The sequence below is a fragment of the Perca flavescens genome, chromosome 10, assembly GCF_004354835.1.
Source record: "Perca flavescens isolate YP-PL-M2 chromosome 10, PFLA_1.0, whole genome shotgun sequence".
Taxonomy (NCBI): domain Eukaryota; kingdom Metazoa; phylum Chordata; class Actinopteri; order Perciformes; family Percidae; genus Perca; species Perca flavescens.
The window spans coordinates 19696222-19717969 of NC_041340.1; the positions used below are offsets into that span (position 1 = coordinate 19696222).

At 41.2% G+C, this 21748-nt stretch overlaps 1 protein-coding gene across 2 annotated transcripts; it reads right to left on the reverse strand.

Moving 5' to 3' along the window:
- Positions 1-454: 454 nt before the first annotated feature.
- Positions 455-21340, reverse strand: fbxw11a (F-box and WD repeat domain containing 11a). 2 transcript variants are annotated; one of them, XM_028588616.1, is made up of 13 exons: positions 21168-21340; positions 15911-15979; positions 14796-15015; positions 13563-13749; positions 13165-13255; positions 12448-12585; positions 8374-8492; positions 3996-4245; positions 3596-3714; positions 3092-3202; positions 2928-3006; positions 1947-2111; positions 455-1748 (listed from the first exon to the last, which is right to left on the reverse strand). In XM_028588616.1, exons 1-12 carry the CDS (start codon positions 21204-21206, stop codon positions 1950-1952), a joined length of 1584 nt encoding a protein of 527 aa, XP_028444417.1. In that variant the 5' UTR covers positions 21207-21340; the 3' UTR covers positions 455-1748; positions 1947-1949. The 2 variants fall into 2 exon arrangements, with proteins under 2 accessions (XP_028444417.1, XP_028444418.1); XM_028588617.1 differs by lacking the exon at positions 21168-21340 and adding an exon at positions 20917-21002.
- Between the last annotated feature and the right edge of the window lie 408 nt (positions 21341-21748).

Below are 21748 nucleotides of genomic sequence, written 5' to 3' on the forward strand. Positions count from 1 at the left end.
AACATAAAATAATCTTTACTCAAGGTCCACTTTTACTAGTTTTTTTTTTTCCACCAATCTTTCAACCTTCCACCTTTGTCCTCCCCAGCAGATGGAGTTTGTTCAGTAGAGTTGCTGTCTGTTGAGTTGGTCAACTGAGAAAATTCCACTCAGGAACACCACAAGATGCTGTGATATCCAGAAAAATCTAGTAACTGGATGTTATGTTGGGTTATTTTGTTTTCAGGAAAATAAAAACATGACTTCCACACATTACAAATAAATATCTAAATTATTTGTCTTTACGACACTGAACCACTGACTGGTTCATCCAAAAGGACACAAAACACATACAAAAAGGAACAAACCGAAAGACTACCGAGTGTGGTATCTACATGTCAGATAGAGAGGCAGCATAGCACAAATCCACCCACACATGCACACAGACAGGAACAGACAGACAATTAGACACTCATTCATGTTACAGTTGGCTCAACACTCCACCACTGTCAAGTACTTTATTCACAATAAGGTCATTTTCTTCTTTAAAAAATCATTTTTAATATACAACACAATTTTTGACAAGACAACTCCGTTTACAGCTAAATTTGAGCTCTTGAGTTCCAGCTTCTCTCATAACCAAAGCAAGCATGTTGATGATTGGGGGAGAGAAAGATGGAGTGAAAGGGACAGATGAAAAAGGGTCGAAGTTAGACGAAAGAATGAGGAAAAGACAGTAAGAGAGGGAAATAGAAAGAGGACTACGCTTAGTATGATTTTTGTACTAAGAACCAAAATACTCAAATAAAATGAGAAAATAACAGTAATAAAAAACAGTAAGAAAGTAAGAGTTAAAGAGAAAAAAAAAAGCAGAGGTGTACCGGGATGCTGTATCCAAGGCAACCTCACATGCATGTCTGTCTGTTTGACGCTTCTGCTCTGTTCTGCCGTTTCACAAGTCCACATACACAAACACACACTCACGCAAACTTGAGTGTGTGCGCGCCCCCATATTCCAAGTGAGTGTGCATCTCTGAGGGTTAGAGGGGGAGGGGGGAGGCGAAGGGGGTGGAGAGAGAGAGACAGGGAGGAGTGTGAGGGAGTGAGAGGGAGCAGGGAAGCGGTCCCCGACACATTTCCCCCTCGTTCACTCCCTCCATCTCCCATCCTTCCCTCCTTTTCTAGAGCTGAGTAAAGAGTCTCTGTCTCCCGCATCACAGCTCTGGTCATCCTCTGTCCAACTGTGCCATTGTGTGTGTGTGTCTACGTGTGTGTGTGTGTGTGTGAAATATATGTATAAATATATATCTATAAGAGGGTCCATATCTGTGGAAACCTGGGGTTGAAAACTGAGGGGCAGAAGCGGCTTTAAGTTTGTATCAAGGGGACAAAAAGGGAGCTTGTGACTTATACAAGATTAATACTGCCATTAGTGTACTTTACAAAACATAAATTAGTAGTAGAAGGTGAACTTCTTGGGAGAGTTGTGTTGGTTCTGTAGTAGGGAGTCCTCATCAGTGTTGACCTGTGTGTGCGTGTCTGTGTGTGCATGTCACAGTACTGGCAGGCAATGGGCACAAGCTCAAGAGTCTGTCAGAACGGGCAGGGAGGTGGAGGTGGAGGTGGCAGGGTGGGAGGTGGACAGAGAGATGACGAGGAGGAAAGAGAAGAGATGGGCTCCTTTCCATGATGGACGCACCCATCATCCATCAGCCAATCAGCCCTGGGCTCCTCCAAGAAAGGGTACCACACCCTTTGGATGGCACCACCTGTGGGGGGGGGGGGGAGGGGGGGGGGGGGGGGGGGGGTAGAAAAGAGTCTGCAATCACATTTGGATCTGCTCAACAAGCATGAGCATAATTCTCCAACTATGCACACATACAGAACCTCATGTGTGATGCAGGATGAAACATTTTTACAGAAAGGTCTCATCAGCCAAGTGTGAATGTGTGTGTGTGTCTTTGTACCTGCTATCTAGAAATGTAGGTGTAGGTGCGGGAGGGAGACCGTCCCTCTGACTGGCCATTGGTCGAGACGTTGAGGAAGTCCCAGATCAGAATGGTGTCGTCGTGAGAACTGCTGATGATCTGGAACTCATCGAACTGGAGACGGAACACGCGGCCAGAGTGCTCCTGAAAACACAATGAATTAAGAGATTATTTTAACATACTACGAGTACAGGCAGACAATGGACTCTTAAAAAACATGGACACGTGTGAGGTCACCAACGAATTGCATGCATCGGTTGCAGGTTGAGCGACCAGGGTCAGAGATTGTTACATTTCATATTAGCAGCTAACCGTTTTGCAGCCGACTCTCAATGTTCAGTGCTGTTTGCAGCACCACATCCCATTCCAAGACATCACAAATAAAGTCTTTAAGGTGGGGAAACGCTGGACTTCACCCACAGATTTATATGAGAGTACATTTTAAAACCACCTTCGCAGTCCAACCTCAGATACCATATATGGAGGGGTTTTCAATATTTTGTCCACCCCATTTAGATCAATGAGGGTAGATGTAAACACTGGAAACACCTTTCAGTACAATACCATATAATTCAATAGCAACATGACCACTGATAAGAAACTTTAAATCCCAAACTTAAACAGTTTCAACTAAAACTAAAACATTATATTCATTGTGATGGTAGGGTTTACTGCAGGACTATTGAAAGCATTCATTTTAGCTAATTGTACCCAACATTAGCAAATGAGTAGTCCTTTGATCACAAAATGCACATTAGAAGTGAAATTAACCATCATTGATGAACTATTGTGAAAAATTAAAAATAAATGTTTTGTGTTGTGAGAAAGAAGGTAGGAGTTTGAGTAGAGATTTTTTACATCTAGAATGCTTTAAATAAACTGCAGGTTAAGACACTTGTGCATAAGATCCATCAGTCATTCATGTTTCAACTGTTAGACCTGTAAATCAAAAGGTCTCACCACTAGAGTGCGCAGACATAATGTGCTGGCGGGGGCTCGTGGGTCCAGGGCTGCCTGCAGGTCCCACACCTTGATCTTGCTGCAGAGAGAAACATGAGACGACACAATGTCAGAAACAAAATGCGCCTCTGTGCCAAAGCTGTGCGTGTGTGTGTGAGACTGACCCGTCGTAGGCGCCGCTGACAATCCTTTTGTTGTCGAAGCGAATGCAGCGCACCAGCTCCTCGTGACCTTCCAGCACTCGCAAACATGCCCCACACTCAATGTCCCATAACCTGGAGAAAGAGAAGCCTTAGTAAACACATGAGAGAAAACACACACACACACACACACACACACACACACACACACACACACACACACACACACACACACACACACACACACACACACACACACACACACACACACACACACACACACACACACACACACACACACACACACACACACCCGAGTACAGGGTTATTACTGCTTAATTCAATTTTATCAGACAAAGTGTTTTTGACCGACTGGTCATACTTGTATGTTAACTAAACTGTCAAATCTTCTTAGTACATTTAGAAAATTGTCAAACAGTTTGGCTTGATGCAATTTTAACAAGATACATTGAATATAAAATCTATATAACACACAAACCCTATACATCTTTAATCTCACACACGTACCGGATTGTGTTGTCAGATGAGCCACTGACCACCAGACGATCTCTGTACTGTAGACAGGCAATGCCCCTCTTATGACCATTTAGAGTGCGCACAAACTCACAGGTGCTGGTGCTCCATACCTACAGGGGGGGGCAACACAAAAGGCTTGGTGAAACAACGGCCTGGATTTATTCAGATGCGTACAGCTAACCAAAACATCCACTTTGAAGTCTGACATTTCTAGTTTCATTTAAAATGTCTTGGCCCTTATAATTCACAGTCTAGTCTGTTCAACTATCATAAAGGAAATCCTTGCGTGTGCTCCAAACTTTTGCTATACAATTAACATTTCATAAAACGCTACACTGCAGCAACAATAAGAAAAAGGTTTCCCAGGAACCACCTCTTTGTCTCTCGTTACCTTGATGGTGCGGTCCCCTGAGGCGGACACGATGTACTTGTCGTCAAAATCAACCACGTTGACAGCAGCCCGGTGTCCCACAAGGACACGACGTAGGCTGATGTCAGTAGGCGAGGCCATGTCCCAGACGGCAATTGAACGGTCCTTGGAGCAGGTGACCATCAGGCCGTTGGCGAAACGCAGGTGAAGAACTGCCTCGTTGTGGTGGATCAGTGTGTTCAGTACCTCACCCGTCGTCACCTCCCACACCCTACAGAGGATGAAGGAAGAGAAAAAAGAATGATGGAGGAAGAGAAAATAGAGGTAGGGAGAAATTGGATGGTGGCCAAATGATAAGGGCAAAGGTGACAGAGAGGAAAAGAAAAGGCAGGAAAGGAAAATGGGCATGTGGAATGAGAGGGGAGGGGTGCGAGACAAAGGGAACAAATGACAAAGGGGTGAGAAAAGTTGAAAATGATAGGAGGAAGGGGTGAGTTGGAAAGAAAAATGAGATGGCAGTGGAAAGAGTGGTCAAAATCAAAGAAAAGAAGGTTGAAGATGAAGAATGGAAAATTAATGTAATGGGAGAGAAGGAAAAGGGGAAACAATGGAGACAGATGTATGTTTATTAGTTTTACAATGGAGAGTAACCCAGAGTTCACGACTACTGTATAACACACACACACGAGAGGGGCGGCTGAAGAACATGTTACTGAACTGCACCGCTGGGCATTTAGAGTCAAACGCAGAACACACTGGAAAAGCTGACAACCAAACCTACCAAACAAAGTGCCTGTCAAGCTGTTGCTAAGGAAGTGAAGTCACATTTTCCTTGGATACCGCACAACAAGTACGGCTGAAGTGTGAAGTAATAAGAGAGTTAATGTTGAGCTTCTGTGTGCAGTACACACACACACACACACACACACACACACACACACACACACACACACACACACACACACACACACACACACACACACACACACACACACACACACACACACACACACACACACACACACACACACACACACACACACACACACACACACACACACACACACACACACACACACACACACACACACACACACACACACACACACACACCTCTAGTAATGATAGTAAATCTAACTCATGCACTAACCTGCAGACTACTGATTGGTCGAAGAGAATCGTCACTAATCACTGAGTCATCATTGCTAGCGACAGACGGGGGTGTCCTGAACAAACCGCCGTTTTTAAATAGTTTAGCCGGCGGCGTTTTTTTTGCTGCCTCCTGCTTCTTTTTAAACCAAATGTGTCTTCTGGCCGTGGCAACAAATGCCGAGACTCAAAAACACCACAGCTCCGACGTTCAGTGTGTCGCGTTAGGCGACGGCAGTTTCCTTCAGCGTCGCTATGACGACCAGCCACGCTCGCCTCACACATGACGCGGTACTAAATCTGCAATGGTAAATGGAGGACAGGTCACCGCGGTCGAGAAGAGCTGGTACTAGCAGTGGGTAAGTGCCATAGGTCTACAGCAATAGTACCATACTTTGAGCATGGAAGGGCATAACAATCTTGGTGCAATATGGTTAGGAATGCACATTTTATATTATTAATCAATACAATTTTCAACATTTAATATTAATTTATAATTAAAATCAATTGCACTTAACCTGCGTTTTAATTAACCGGGTTTGTTGAATACTCCATTGTGATTGTTCGATTACGGCATTCTATGGTGTGTTATTTCTGAATAGCAGACCGTTGTTGGACGTAGTTCTAATCATAGACACTTGAGGACCATATTTATATTAGTAAAATCATTTTTAAATCAATATTTTGTGTCAAATGATTGAGTCCTTCAGTATGTAGCCATGTAATAAGCGGGATAATGTAGAGTGAGCGGGTCATTATTGCAAAGTGAACTTCTAATTCGCAATAATAAGCAGCTTGTTCTACATTACATAGAGGTGTATTTTGCATCAGATATTTGTATAAGGCTTTGAAGCGATAAAACGCAGCCACCGTTTCAGGTGATAAGAAAACACGTCTCCTCATTCAAACGGTACAGTATGTAGTTTTGTAAATTTTGCTCTGTGGATGAACTATTCATTATATTCAACAGATGCACTCCACTTGACTGAACAAACTGACCAAATCAAAATAAAACCTACTGAACAGCATCTTAAGCATGATCAGTCTTATTAAAATATATCAATCATACTCATTACAAGTGTGATCATAGCTTCTAAAAGTACATATTTCAGTCAAGTGATTATTCTGTCATATAAACAGCAATACTGCACAGCATTAGGGCTGAAACGATTCCTCGAGTAACTGGAATAATTTGATTACTAAAAATCCTCGATGCAAAAATGATTTGCCTCGAAGCTTTGTTTAATCAATGTTACCAACGTTGTACTGCTCACGGTGTTTCCGCACAGCGGGCTGATGCTGCGGGCCACACGTGCCACAAAGACCGATTACAAAACGAAGGAAGAGCGCAAGGGGCTAAGAGAAGAGACAGGCTGGAGAAAACGACGGAAAGTGTCCAAAGTTTGGAATCAGTTCAAACGTAATTCAAACGAAAACTACTAGATAATAATAATATAATAATAATAATAATAATAATAATAATAATAGCTTGACGTCAGTGCTTCAGCATCTCAACAGAAAACAAGTTTAACTTAATCCTCCATTCCACAACGCGGACACGACAAAAGTAAATCACAGAGTCGTATGGACGATGAAACTACACCAAACACATCAACTACCAAAATCAAAAGACAAGAAAATACGTAGTGGTGACCGCAATTTCATCTAAAGGGCCGGAAAAACAGCCGATTGTTGTGCACCATTTTCTCTCGCGCTCTCTTCACAGAGAAACAGCTGATCAACGATCTACTAGCGTAAGTGTAACAGAGCTGTGTAGCATTGTAATCAAATATATAAATGAAAATAGGCTGAGTATAACTAATATTTACATATAGGCCTATATACAGATCAGTCTCAGGTTGAAAGTTGTAGTTCTGAAAGTTAAGTTGCACAACTTAAAAAGGTAATGTTTATGTATGTTTAATGTATGCCTTAGTTTGAGGTTGTTATTGCATTTCAGAAAACACAAGAAAAAACAAACAATGTAATATGGCACTTAAATGCACTTTTGAATTTTGAGAGATGATATTGTAAGCAATGTAGGCAATAAAAATGTACCTTTTTCCAAAAATTAAACCAAACTATTGTATATTATTGCTCTTCAATAAAACAAAAGTATTTCTTATCCGATTACTCAATTAATCGGTAGAATACTCGATTACTAAAATAATCAATAGCTGCAGCCCTACATAACATATCATCCAATAGTTGTAAAATGCAAAAAAGTAACAGCCATGTTAATTGCTCAAGTAAAGAGATGCTGTATGCTCAATTTATTAGCCAAACTATAGTTAAAGCTGCACATTTGTACAATTGTTGGGATGAAATGTATTTAAATAGAATTAGTGGCTATGGAGCCCGATTGCTCTCCTTTGGCTGTAACCACTGAAAGTTGATTAGTGAAGTCAGTCTATTCACTAAGAGCAGGAATGCAGATTTTGGCTAAAATCAGTTCTTATTTACAAAGTTAAAGTAAGGCATTTATTTTATTACCGATGTGTATGAATTGGTATCATTTAACCCTTGTGTTGACTTCGGGTCAAATTGACCCGTTTTCAATTTTTGTTTTATAGCAGAAAATATGGGACGTAGAAATAAGCGCTAAAAATGTGTAGAAGAAAAATGTTACAATTTAAAACGTTGGAAAAAGCAAAAAAAAAAAAAAAAAAAAAACCGTGGCGTCAAAAACGTTGGAGAAGTTTTTTTCAAGGTTGACGCAAAGACAACAAGTATATCCTTGTGTAGGACGCCCAAGCTCTAGTTTATAAAAACCGTCTCATGTACTTGTGGCACCAACGCCTTCAACACTGATGTTGGTGTCAACTTGTATTTACAGCCTAAGTGAGTAATCAATTCAAGAAATATAGAGATGCTGTTAGCAGCTAGTTTTGACTTATAACCTGACTGTTGCAGATTTTAGCATAGTATTACATTTCATAAATCTGGTATCTATTATTGCCCATTTACTATTTATCTCATTATGTTGCAAAAATTAACCAAGGATGTACAGTGTGTTCAAAACTAAAAATAGGTTAATAAAGATGAATAGATATATGATATAGCTAAATAACTGACATTTGACCCAAGCATAGTTGGGCAGTAAATCCTCTTAAGTCCTTCAAACATCCAGCCTGATTAACACGGAGTAACAGTGCAACTTCATTTAAATATTTTTTTATCTTGCCGACACTACTCGCTGGTCATCTCCAAAATCCAGGGTGTTCCTTCTGTAACAAGAAGTGTGCCGTACCTGACAGTTGAGTCAGAAGACCCGGTGACGATGACCCTCTCATCATACTGCAGACACAACACTGATCCTGTGTGACCAGTCAGTATCTTCAGACACTCCAGAGACTGCTTATCCCAGATCTATCAGGAGAAAGGACAGGAGTAGGAAGAGACGGGAGAAAGACAAGTGAAGCCGGGGAAGATAGAGAAGGACACAGAGAAAGAGAAGAAATAAGTGTTTTGTTTTTTTAAAAAGGTTGCAGATTTGGCTCATGCTAAGAATGGCCTATTCTCACATCAGTGTTCATGGCCCATTTCCCCACTGCTGTGCCATGCTCTACATGTGTACATAAGAGCCATTCAGCTTTTCTCTGAGTGTGCTTTAGCCTCCTCCAGAACAATAAGACAACAAATCCACTCTTCTCCTGCCTCCATCCTCCCATGCTCTTCATCTTCTTCTCCTCCTCCTCCTCCTCTCCGAGGCCAGGCAGATAAGTAGAACACACAACATGTTTGGAGCTGAGCCCTTTTATCCTATATTCACTTGTGTTCTGTCTCAGTGTCTGCTGGATTAGCTCAGTGCCATAGACAATAAGATGATAAGCCATACTGAGCCAGAAGAAAATATTTGATTCATAAATTGAATACACAAACCCAGGTAGGCAGAAAACAACCACAAAGCCAAGATAGCCCTAACTACTGTAGTGTAATAAAATAAAAACACGCATTCTCTGTAATCTGAACCAGTGTGAACCAAGAAAAGCCCAACATAAATTCACTCAGAGCATTTCGTGAAGAGGCAACTCAATAAAATAGCTTACACTATGCCAACAACATTTTTGCAAAAACTAGATATCAAACAAAAGTCAGATACTAGATCATATTAAGTTGCTGCGAGCTGTAAATTCACTACTAAGCAGAAGGCAGAATATAACATCATCTTGGAGCCTGACCAGGCAAAGGCTCTCTTCCTGCCGGCAACTGTCACTCAGGCTCACCCTGGGTCAGGCTCAACAGCTGCCTGTATCCATCGGTGACATCTTCAACGAGAGGGCGAGACAACTTGATGTATGATTTTACCCCGGAGAGTAGCGTTACAGCGAGGAGCACTAACTTTGTACAGAAGTAGCTGCACACTGACAAAAAAAAAAAAACAACTTGAAGAATCTCAGTCGATTGAGGGGTGACTAATGATTTAAAGGAACACGCCGACTTATTGGGAATTAAGCTTATTCACCGTAACCCCCAGAGTTAGACAAGTCGATACATACCCTTCTCATCTCCGTGCTTGCTGTAACGCTGTCTGACGGCTCCAGCATTAGCTTAGCCCAGCACAGATCCTGCAGGTAACCGGTTCCAACTAGCCTACTGCTCCAAATTTTGACAAAAGTGACAAAATAACGCCAACATGTTCCTATTTACATGTTGTGATTTATAGAGTCACAGCGTGTAGAAAAAACAACGTAACATGAGACACAGCCGTCTTCTAACAGTAAACAAACCGAGAACTATATTCTCAGACAGGCTTGCTGCAAGCATATCACTCCGCCCAAGTACTATATTCTTCCGCCTGAGAATATAGTTCCCAGTTTGTTTACAGTTAGAAGACGTCTGTGTCTCATGTTACGTTGTTTTTTGTACACGCTGTGACTCTATAAATCACAACATGTAAATAGGAACATGTTGGCGTTATTTTGTCACTTATTCGGAGCAGTAGGATTACTGGAACCATTCACCTGCATGTTCTGTGCTGGCCTGATGCCGCTGGAGCCGTCAGACAGCATTACAGCACGCACGGAGATGAGAAGGGTATGTATCGCCTTGTCTAACTCTGGGGGTTACGGTGAATAAGCTAAATTCCCAATAAGTCGGCGTGTTCCTTTAAATGTTTTCAGGGGGAAGCCCTAGATCAATGTTAATGACTTCTATATTCTATCTAGCTAAAGTACAACTTAAGCTATGTTAACATTAAGAGAAAAAAAACTTAGAGTGTAAACCGCTTTTTATTTGCAGTAGAATTTTTCAAACAAACTGAAATGTGGCTCTAACACCGGTGAAGTGCCGTGAAGCGTAGATTTGTGCCTGATTGCGCGCCTGGCTGTTCATAACAGCCGCACATTTTTCCGCTCACAAAGCCTTCTCCTCTCCATTCTTCAGAACAGCGCTGCGTGTGTGTGTGTGTGGATCTCTCTCTCCGTGTTCCTGATCCATGTAGACACAGCTGAGAAGTCAAGACAGCCAAAATCACCATAAACTTGGGTGTTTTTTGTAAAGTACCCGGCTACACTGTAGCCTTCCTGGATGTGATAATGTGCCTGGCTTGACACGTTTGCTCGCGGAAGAAATAGAGGAGATGCCGTAATGATTGCTGCAGCGTGTGGGCCGGGTAATGCTGATCAAAGACGAGGTTGAGACTAGAGCTGGGTGATACGACGATATATATCGTCAACATTATATACAAACGGCCTAACTGCGTTACAGCAATATTTATGTGATTTGGGCAACGCTTTATTTTCTGATTCTTGCAGGTCATGTTTATTTTGCAGTAAAAGTATTGTTACTTCGATGTTCGATTCAATATTCGGTACCGCATGTTTAAAAAGTTACAATCTTTGTTAATTGTACATTTGATGGTATCGAAAGTATCAACGCTATTAAAAAAACAAAAAACAGATCTATATTTAGATTTTCAACCCAAGGCTGCACAGATTCAAATCAACTGGTCCTCAAGACGTGGCTGTTACTGCATTTCCTTCAGCCATAAACCACCATATGACTGGAGGCACAAGCTGATTCTGTACCAGCAGGTTGTTCATTAAAAAAAAAAAGAAAAAAAAAAAAAAAAAAAAGAGGGAATTATCCTTTGTGTCCCTAGGAAATGTTCTATTTGGTATCGAAAGAGCTATCAAGTGTTTTCTTGTGCAAGTAACTGATGGGAACAACAATCTATGAAATTGGTCCAGTATTAAGCGAGAACACTGAGCAGCAGCAGCAATGCAATCCTATACGGCAAACGTGCATTATCAATTTTGTTCACTTGAAGTGCTGTTTTTGCCACTGACAGGCACAGATTGTTATTATAAGTGTCGGACAACATTATGGGAAGGATCACTACAGATATAGGCCTTTTTAACCTATTTAATACCTTTTTGTTTAACCAGAAACAGCTCTGAGATCGCTAGCGCTAAACCCACCAGACTTTCAATGGCAAAACAAGCACTTATGTGAACGTAAATTGAAGGTGCACAATTGCCCCATAACTTACATTGTAGCTTGTTTCGCTGACTACCGACAGCAGCAGTCTTGCTTAATACTGGACCAATGTCAAAGATTGTTGTTCCCATCAGTCACTTTGACACAAAAATTTAGGAAAATTGGGTCCAGGTTATAAAAAAAAAAAAAAAAAAAAAAAAAAAAAAAAAAAAAAAAAAAAAAAAGTTACCCTTTAATATACTATTTATTATTTGAATTACCAGAAAACATGCTATATCGTGATAGCTCTAGAGATTACCTATATCAAGATTGAAGATGTTGGCCAGAACACCCAGCCTTAGTTGAGACTACTCTGCTCTTCAAAAAAGATGGGTGGGGATATATTTTGCATTTTGTACAGTGAATGCAGTTATCATTAACGTGTGGGAAATGTGGAAAGATGCGGTGTAATGGCCAAAGAAGCAATAACAACTAACCTCACTCACTACTTTGCAATCAACTGGTCCTGATGAGGGTTTCCCACTCTGCTGCTTTGCTGTTGTACAGAACAGGTGCTACCAGCTTTAATTCTAGGCAATGAGTTTTTGTTTCCAGGAGCTGTCAGTGCATTGCCTGTTCATATATGGTCCACTTAGACAATGATGACAGGGGTGATTCGATATTAGAACATAAGGACATGACACCTTACATAATAAAACAAACAGCCTTTTATCAATTTTTAAATCAAAGTACCTGCTAACATGTCAACTATACAGATCTGAGGCAGTTTTGGACCAGAACGTTTAGAAAAAGAGCCAATGTGTGGACAGGCACAGTGGTAAAAATAACAATAAAGTGGGCCAAGCTAAATCACCGACTGTCTAGATGTTCAATACACACGTACCTTGATAGAATTGTCCCTAAGGCCACTGATGATCTTGTCATCGTCGTACTGAAGACAGTAGACCCCTTTGCTATTTTCTGAGCGACACTGAATCCTCTGCAAGTTGTGTCTGCCACATCGCCAATTTGCCTCAATAGTCTGGAGAAAAGAGGAAGAAACAATAAGAAACACAAACACAGAGCAACAATAGAGAAAGAGAAGCACTGTAGTTGAACAGAAAGAGAAGATGGAGGCAAATATGTGATGTATTGTTATTAGAGGGGACAGTAAAAGATGTGATCTGTTCATGAGATTATTACACAATTAGAATAAGACTTAACTCAACATTAACAATTAGCTGTAATCAACATTTTCTGTGTGAGTGAAGCAACTTTTTCAGACCATGCTGTTACAAAAAAAAAAGCTGCTGCAAAGTGTGAATACATTTGCTATATATTAAAATTATTAGATTAACCAATGGGATATGTAGTCAAATTAGACTTCTCCCACCTGTTTTAAGGTCAATGAAAGAAAAAAAATAGTATATGAACAGATTAATGTTTTATAGGGTTTGAGATACAATAATACATTCCCTGTAGACAGCAATGGGATTTTTAACAACAAAAGGAAAAAAATAATCTGATGCAATAATGAAAGCTGCTCTTTTTATTGAAGTCAATTCCTGAAGTCTACAAAAAGTATTCAGTTAATACTGACATCCATTTCACTGTCTCTTACCTCTATGTCTTGGATGATCTTAGGATAAAGGGAGTGATAGTAGGAGTTGGGTGGGACTTCTGACGTGCGGTTCTTGAACAGATATTTCTCCCTGGGGGGAAAAAAAAATTTAAGAATGACAGCTGCTTTGTATCCACTGGGATTTCCCTGCATCTACAATAGACACTCAAGACCAACCAAGTATAACCTTACTTTCTCCTTCTCTTACTTTCCTTTATCCTAAATTAAATGCCAAAAAACTGAAGACTAACAAGCACACTGAAAACAAATAGTTTACCTATATCCTCAGATAGCATAATTTCTGCCAGAGCATTGGCCATTTTTAGATCTTAATGCAAACCAAAAGTAGGATAGCTAACCCTGTATGTGTGTGTAAACGGGTCTGTGTCCATTCTTACCACTGGTGTCTCTCAGAGAGGCCTTTCCAGAGCGGGTCAGTGCGGACCATGCGCTCAATGAGCTTCTTCCACAGCATACCCTCAGAGATGACCCTCTGCCATTCTTTACACACCAGCTCTGCCGAACACAGCGAGCGTGCATCCAGGAAAGACAGGATGTTCTCCGCTATGTGATCCAAGCCTTGGGCTAAAGGGAGAAAGAAGAGGATGAGTGAGTGTTTGCAAAACTAAAAAGATTTTCTCTTGTCAGTTTATCTGTACCTGTTGTTCATTATTTTCAAAAGTAATCCTTGTTTATTGGTATTCATTTCAAATATAAAAAAAAATGCCTTAAAAAAAAAAAAGTTTAAGGAAAACCTTTTGTAGTGCATACATACATATATATATTTACTCTAAACATTTACTCTAAACTACAATGACCGTCCTTATTTAGCAAAAAACTACTTTTGGACATAAATCTAAAATCACTTTAAAATAATATTTTTTCCAAATAAAATCAGAGCATTTTTAAGGGAAATCTGTAAAAAAAATGAAATTCTTATGTGCTCCTAACTGTCCCAGTTACCCTGCGGTCAGGGGAGATGGTAACCTGACTCCGCCAGATGGATTGCTTCACATTTGCTCGGCATATCCATCTGGGAACTTTCCGTTGGAGAACTTTTGGGAAGGGGCGGAATACTGGTTATTTGATTGGATGAACCATCTGTTTATCACCTATGTTGGTGATAGACGGGCCAAATCAACCAATCAGATCCACGAAGCGTATGAAAATACAACCACAAGCCCGCCCCTGCTGCTGCAGGCAAAGCATAGCTCGTAAGCTCAGCATGCAAGCAACATGTCGGTAAAGGATATTTGCCGTTTGTGTAACGAGAATTTAGGAATAAAAGGCACCATTTCAGGTTCCCGGACCATATTCCAAAAGAAGGATCCAAGAGAAAAAAAGCATTAGCGAGCGGCTAACAGAATTAGGGCTACCGCTGTCTGAAAATACTGGTTAGCTGATTGGATAAACCATCTGTCTATCACCACCTAACCCACCTCAAAACCAACGCTGATTGGCCCGGTCGTTTGGCTAACGGCTCCAAATTTTCTCTGCCTCAAGATGCCAGACTGATCTGCGAGTGGAAAACTGGAGCTCACAAGATCAGGACGGTCTCACGAGGCTAGGGAGATGGGGGCTCACACTGGAGTGGTTGCTACTAAACGTTGCATTTATATCTGGAGTTGTACCTGGCAGCGCAGTGATGAAGTCCCTCTGCAGCATGGGTTTGAGGTAGGAGTTGATGTGGCCGTGCTGGTAGTGGCACATACGGGAGATCAGGCGCTCGACAAACTCCACCTGGTCGGCCTCCGACCACTGGTCAAACAGGGCGATGCAGTGTTCCTTCTCCTTCTCATAGTTCCCCTCTGATGGACGCTTGCGGGACCCCACAACAGGACCATTACTAAGCTGTAAATTTGGAAAAAATACCATTTGAATTCAAATGTAGTTACCACAGTAACAAACACAATTTCCCCTCAATTACTTTGAAGTCTGTTTTCCCCATCCTTCTAAAGCCCAGTTTAGACCAAAGATTTGTGACCAGATGTAACCATTTTAGAATTTTGCAGCGGTCTGAACTGGCCCATCTCAGCTCGACTCGCCTGCAACTCAGCTGGCAAAGTTGCAGAGGCTGGTTTTAGAACGTAAGGGATGTCACCTGTTTTAACAACCAATAGAGAAGTCAGCTTGTAAAGTCAGCTACAAACTGCAGAAATAAATGATGCATAATCCATTTTATTTCTATGTTTGTCTACAAACCGTTAACTGGTTGAAATGGCAGATAAACGGAGGCTGAACGTGCGCCCGCAAGCACGTACGGTTGAGCAAGCTACTGTAGAGAGTGACTGAAGAGAGGGAGCGCCAAAGCCGTGAATCAGAGAAATAAAATGCGTTTTTCGCCAATTCATCAATAGAAATTTAAATGTAACAAGCATCTCATCATCACTATCCACATTCATATTTAGACGCAACAAATGACATATTCAGCTACAAAAAGCCTGGAAGTTAGAATGGAAGTACAAAGAGATGTTGCTATGGAGAGGATACACCATCTCGTCGCATTGGTGTGAACTAGCAGGTTTTAGAACGCTGCAGACCAGTGCATTGCAAGTAGTTGCAAGTTTCAACTTGTCTCAAATCTTTGGTCTGAACTGGAAATAAGAGGATATAAGTCTGTGAAGAGGATCAAGAGGAGTCGCTTATTGTTGCCAAATGACCCAAGTTAAAACATCAATATTCATTGCTAAGGGGTTAAAGTTCGACACAGACACACAGACACACACAGACACACACAGACACACACCTTGAGAACTGTGTTCTTCTTTGGCGACAGATCATCCACAAGGTTCTGTGACTCCATCCCTGATGTGTTCTGTAAAAAAAAGAAGACAAAGAGAAGGTGTGGGTTAGTGTTTTATTCTCTTTGCATCTGTGTTAAAGGCACTGTGAGAGCCAGGACAGCGGTGTGGACAGCGCTGGACACAAGAGTGCCACAAACACAGCCAAGGAAGGGTAACCATCATGACGTGCGTACACACACACACACACACACACACACACACACACACACACACACACACACACACACACACACACACACACACACACACACACACACACACACACACACACACACACACACAACTGAGTACTGCAACAAAAGGAATCTATTCGCTTGCTTGTCTGTGATCTGGGCTAAGTAGTCTGGACAGGAAATTAAACTGCAGCATCTTGGGTATGTCACTGGCAGCAGCTCAGGCATGACTGTAATGAAATTAAAATCAGATAGTGTTCTTAGAGCATATAGACAGGATAGAAAAAAATAACTGGGAGGTAACCAGATCCCACCCATTGCTATCATGACTTAAGTCTAGGGGTGTGACGAGACACTCGGCTCAAAAAACGAGACACGAGACTGGGTTCACGAGAACAGACGAGATTTTAACACTACAGTATTTTAAAGAAAACTTAGATTATGAAATATTCTTTTATTCAATCGAAAGTCACAAAACGAAAAATGAGCACTGTGAAAGGTTTTGCCACAAACACGGATGGCTTCTCTCCTGTATAACTAACCTCTTCAGATCTAATAAATATTGCATCCCCCTCTCCTCCCAAACCCGTCCCTAAAACCTATTAACAAATTTTTTTTTTTAAATAATATTTCTTAGCCTTACACTTTTATTCAAGTATTTGTATTCTTATGCTTTATTTTCATGACTGTTTTTAATTGCTCTTTAACGTTCTACGTAAAGCACTATAAAATTGCCTTGTTGCTGAAAGGTGCTGTAGAAATAAAGTTCTCCCGACCTGCCCTACAACCTCAGCCTGTCAGTCTTTTTTTTCCAGTTTTAATCTCGCAAGATTTCATCACACTTCCACTTAAGTCTCTTACAAAGTGCATCGCAAATAAGCTACAGCGACTTGAGTCATTTTATAAACAAAGTTATGGCCCAAATCACTTGACAGTAATAGACTGAGAGGCTGACCATTTAGCCTGGCGCTTAACACTTAAATCATGAAATGTAATAATAATAATAATAATAATAATAATAATAATAATAATAATAATAATAAAAAACACTTCTAAATAAATGGAAAATAACAGATTCATTATAGCATATACACTTATTTGGGAGTCATGGACAATCAGGCAGCAATATTATAATCTTAGACACAAACCCAACATGGAGTCCTGCTATCCTCTTAGGGTTCATGTTTTAGTTGTGAGTGACTAAAGATATGATGATTGATGTCAGGAGACCACCTTGAACCAACATGTATACACAGTAAAAATCAACATTTTCATCAAACAAGCTTATTGCTGAACTATGGAGACTCTTTAAAAAAAGGATACGCTGCAAACTCTCCAGGAATGAGCAGAAACAGCACAACTACATATGAAACACACCAAAACGGGACTATTGCACCAGTGCTATTATTTGCAGGTTCACTCATAAGTTTAAATTTTTTTTCTATATGTGTATATTCCCCGTTTGCAGATATGTTAAAACTAATTTGGTGAAATGAGACACACAAGACCTTTTAGCTGGTAGAGGGTCAATGCTATCGCATATCTGTGTAGGTGATGACTGAGCCAAGGTCAGTCTTTGAAAACAGCTATGTTGGTGAAAAAGCTAGAATAGAGGCCTGTCTGTCTATTTATTTGAATAGCCTATTTGTTAGTGCTTCTCCAGAGGCGGAAGAGTTGCCATTGATGGGCAGAACCTGGGGCATATCTTTAAAAAAAAAAAAAAAAAAAAGACATCTAATTATATAGATATTCTTTTCTCAGTAAAACCCAGAACCCCTGAAGAGCTGTTCTAGGTTTTGCTCAGTGCAGTTATCCATATAACTTGGTGATGTTGCTACATGTGGAGAGCAATACCACCAAAAACATATCAGTGGTTGGCATTAACACAACCACACAAACAAAGAGACAAACAACCAGGTACCAAGACCAAAGCAGACAGGACAAGAAGCCAGAATGGGCTTGCTGGTGTTAATGACCATGCAGAGCAGAAGAAGAGAAAAGAAGGATAAATAAAAACACAGACCAGGTTTGGCCAGGCAGAAAGGCAAGCAAGCATGTAGCCTCTCACGAGCTTGAAGGAAGACCCCCCACCTCCAGGTAGAAGGGGAGAAAACATTACTCCTTAGTGCGGGGTTATTCTCTGGTACCCCCTCCATCCTTCCTCTACTCACACCAAATTACTTAAATAGTCTACTATTCAAACTGATTGTAAAAAAAGAAAGAAAAAATAAATCCAGTTTTCCTTATATGGCACAATCACTGTTTGACTTTTTAAGTGTTCTGGGGCCTAATTTAGATGCAAGAACTGTGATTTGACATGATTATAAGGAAGTCAAACAGTTTATGAAGCTACAATTCTGTGTAAAGCAGAGAGTTTGAGGACGCACCAGTGAAGAACCTGAGAGCAGTGTGCTTCCAACAGGGAGGAAAGGACAACGGAAGGTGAGGAGGTAGGTGGGTGACGGGGTGAGTGGGTGCTGTCTGCACCAAGGTGGTAATGGTAGTCATGTGGAGGGGGCGAAGAAAAGTAAAGGGTGAGAAGATGGCAAGGGAAGAAGGGAAGGGAGAGGAGGAGGAGCAGCAGAATTAAGAGGAGAGAGGCAGAACCTGGTTGTGAGCCCGGGTGGAGGGGATGCTCTGCAGGCACCTGAGTGCACACAAACTCTCAGCCACCGAGGAGCAGCCCAGCCAGAGAGAGCGAGGCACAGAGCACTGTGTGAAAGAGAGAGAGGAAGGGAGGACGGGAGGAGGAGAACGAAGTGGACAGGGTGAGGGAGGAAGAGAAAGGGAAGAGTGAGACCAGAGATGGGAAGTAAAGGAAAAGAGGAAGGGGGTTGATAAGGGAAGGTGGAAGGAGGAAACCAAAGGAGAGGAGTGAATGGATGGATCAATGAATGGACAGATGGATGGAAGAGGGGAGGAGTTGGTGAGAAACCAGACAGGTGGTGTGAAAAAGTGTAAAAGTATAAAAATGATGAAAAAAAAAAGGTTTAGTTTGAAATTGAGAGGAGGTGGGTGTGTAACCACCAAAGGTGAGGAGAGAAGAACAGGGGAGGAGGTGGGGGATAGTGAGGGGAAAAACCAGTATTAGAGCTAGACACACATTGGCACAGTGAGCGCAGGAACACACACACACACACTCTTTCACATACAAGATACAGACTGATAAACATACACACAGAAGCATTATTAGACACAAACTGGGCAGGGATAGGTGGAGGAGAGGGAGGGGAAATGGGAGTAATTGTCAGTTATTGTCACTCTTTTTGACAGAAACCCCACCCACTGTTCTGTCATCCCCACTATAATGAGTGGTGAATAACACTGGGACAATAAATAAAATCAAAATAAGCACAAAGACACAACCCACACAAAATTAAAAATGTTTTGTAGGTCTGTAAGGCCCCCAAACCCTGCACAAATATATATTTCCTCCATTTTAATATGCGTAATCATTCTTCAGTGAGAGGAAATAGATACAATGTATAAATCAATTAAGTCAATTGGCTACATGCAGTATGGGCTTGTCAGATAAGTTACTTTTTAATAATAATAATCTATTCATTCTTATTCTGTAGTAAGTATGGGTACATTTCTATTTTCAGTCTTTCTATTTATTTATTGTAACTTAAGAGACCAAAATAAAGATGAAACAACAAATGGAAGATTTGTAAAGCAATGTATCTATAGTATTAGTGTGTATAATATGGTGGCTTTATCAATTACTAATTTGGCACTTTAGTGATATATTATTTCTCTCAACTATGGTTATTCACGGTCTGTAAACATCTGTAGTAATTTTGGGTAGGACCCCCGAACTGCTCCCTCATCCTGTGTCCCACAGGAGACGTACGGTCCCGTAACGTTATCTACGAAACAACCTAAGATGCTAGGCCTAACTTTCTATGTCAATAGCAAGTATGACAATACACATGATTTGTTTGTTAGAGAAATAGAGGGCTGTGCGGTATTTCAGATATGGAGTAGGAGTTACGTTACCTCCAAACGAATGGAAAGCCTACCAGTGTGTTAGTTAATTGACAAAACACGTTTGTGCTTTATCTTATTGGCGTATTCCTTGAGACCACTTTGACCCCTGTAATGTTAATGTTAGCTATTACGAAGCTAACCATAGCCTAGCTGGCTAGCTTCCCAAGATAGCTAGCTATTCATTACACAAGAAAACGATGTTACGTGTAAACCAAATCTAACCGCCTATAGAGGAAAGCGATATTATAATGACAGTTCATGTTTCTGGTTAACAAAGGAGCTTTTACCGCCCTGGTCAATTGACTGTTTTGATATGGTAATGGCTGTCAAAGTACCCCCAGCATTTCTAGCATGCTAGCTAGCTATTAAGCTAATTGCTACCTCGCTAATCGTGGTAACGCTAACGTTATGTGAATGAAAAAGCAATACACTTCCTTCTACGCACTTTGGAAATATAAACAGAGAACCAGCACATTGTTACGATTTTATCAACATCCCGTCGTATTACGAAACATATTTGACTGTTTCACATATCTATCATCATGTGGGTTGTCTCAACATAAACTACATAATATAACATAGCCGTAAATTTACGTGGTTCATCGCCTTCTAGCCTATGTTAGCTGGCTGGCTAAGTATCAGACAGGGCCCAGTTAAAGTGGCGCAGCGTCACCGCAGTGAACGCTACCCCGAGAATCCTCGGCTGTCTTCGGCCGACGACTGAACATCAACCTTTAAATTTCCCCGCTGATCAACACTTTTATCCAAAACAAAATATGTTTTACATTTATCAGATGTTGAAGTCCAGGTCTCGGTTATTAATCCGACTAGTGTGCGGAGCATTCTTAGCTAAATGTATCGATAATTTCAGGCCCTCCCTCTGTTTTCTGGTCCCCCCCCTCCTTTCTCCTCCACCTCTACGAAAAGCCGCTTCAGCCCATTCCTGCCGTCGAGCCGAGCCTCGGCGGCTCCACCAATATGAGAGTGATACTGAACACGTCGGATGTTCAGGATGCCATAATGAAACGAATCTTACCATCAGTTCCAACGTTTTGTCCTCCATCTCCGGCTCCATGTTGACGATCCCCCCCGAAACTCGCTCTGAAAATGGAAACCCAGCCCTGCGTCGGCGGCCCGCAAATGCAGAGACGTCATTCACTTCGCTCAACCACACAGCTTTGGTAGGGCAGTGTCAAAGGGGTGGGTTGGGGGATGGTAACGCCCATGCTATGAAAAAACGCGCTGATTGGACGGATTTTGTCAAAAGAGGAGTGATTTAACCGCTTTGCTTTTTATTGATTGGCTCACCGTGCTACCAAGGCTTCCCCGGTGACTCCCCCAAACAAAAGGGCAAATGGATGAAGATGCTGTTGCTATCCTGAAGTGGAATACACTAAGGCAAAATCAATCATCCGCATAGCTTTGGTACGAGATGCTGCAGGATGTTAGCTATTTTTAATATGTCATGTGTGAAAGGAAAGGAAATAGTAATTTAAATCCCACCCCATAAAACAGTAACAGAAGTTGTGATGCAATGATGTAAGCAATGTGTATAGCTTTTGTGATAACATGGTCAAATACAATTTTGAGAAAAGGTTTGGGTTGGTTCAGTACATT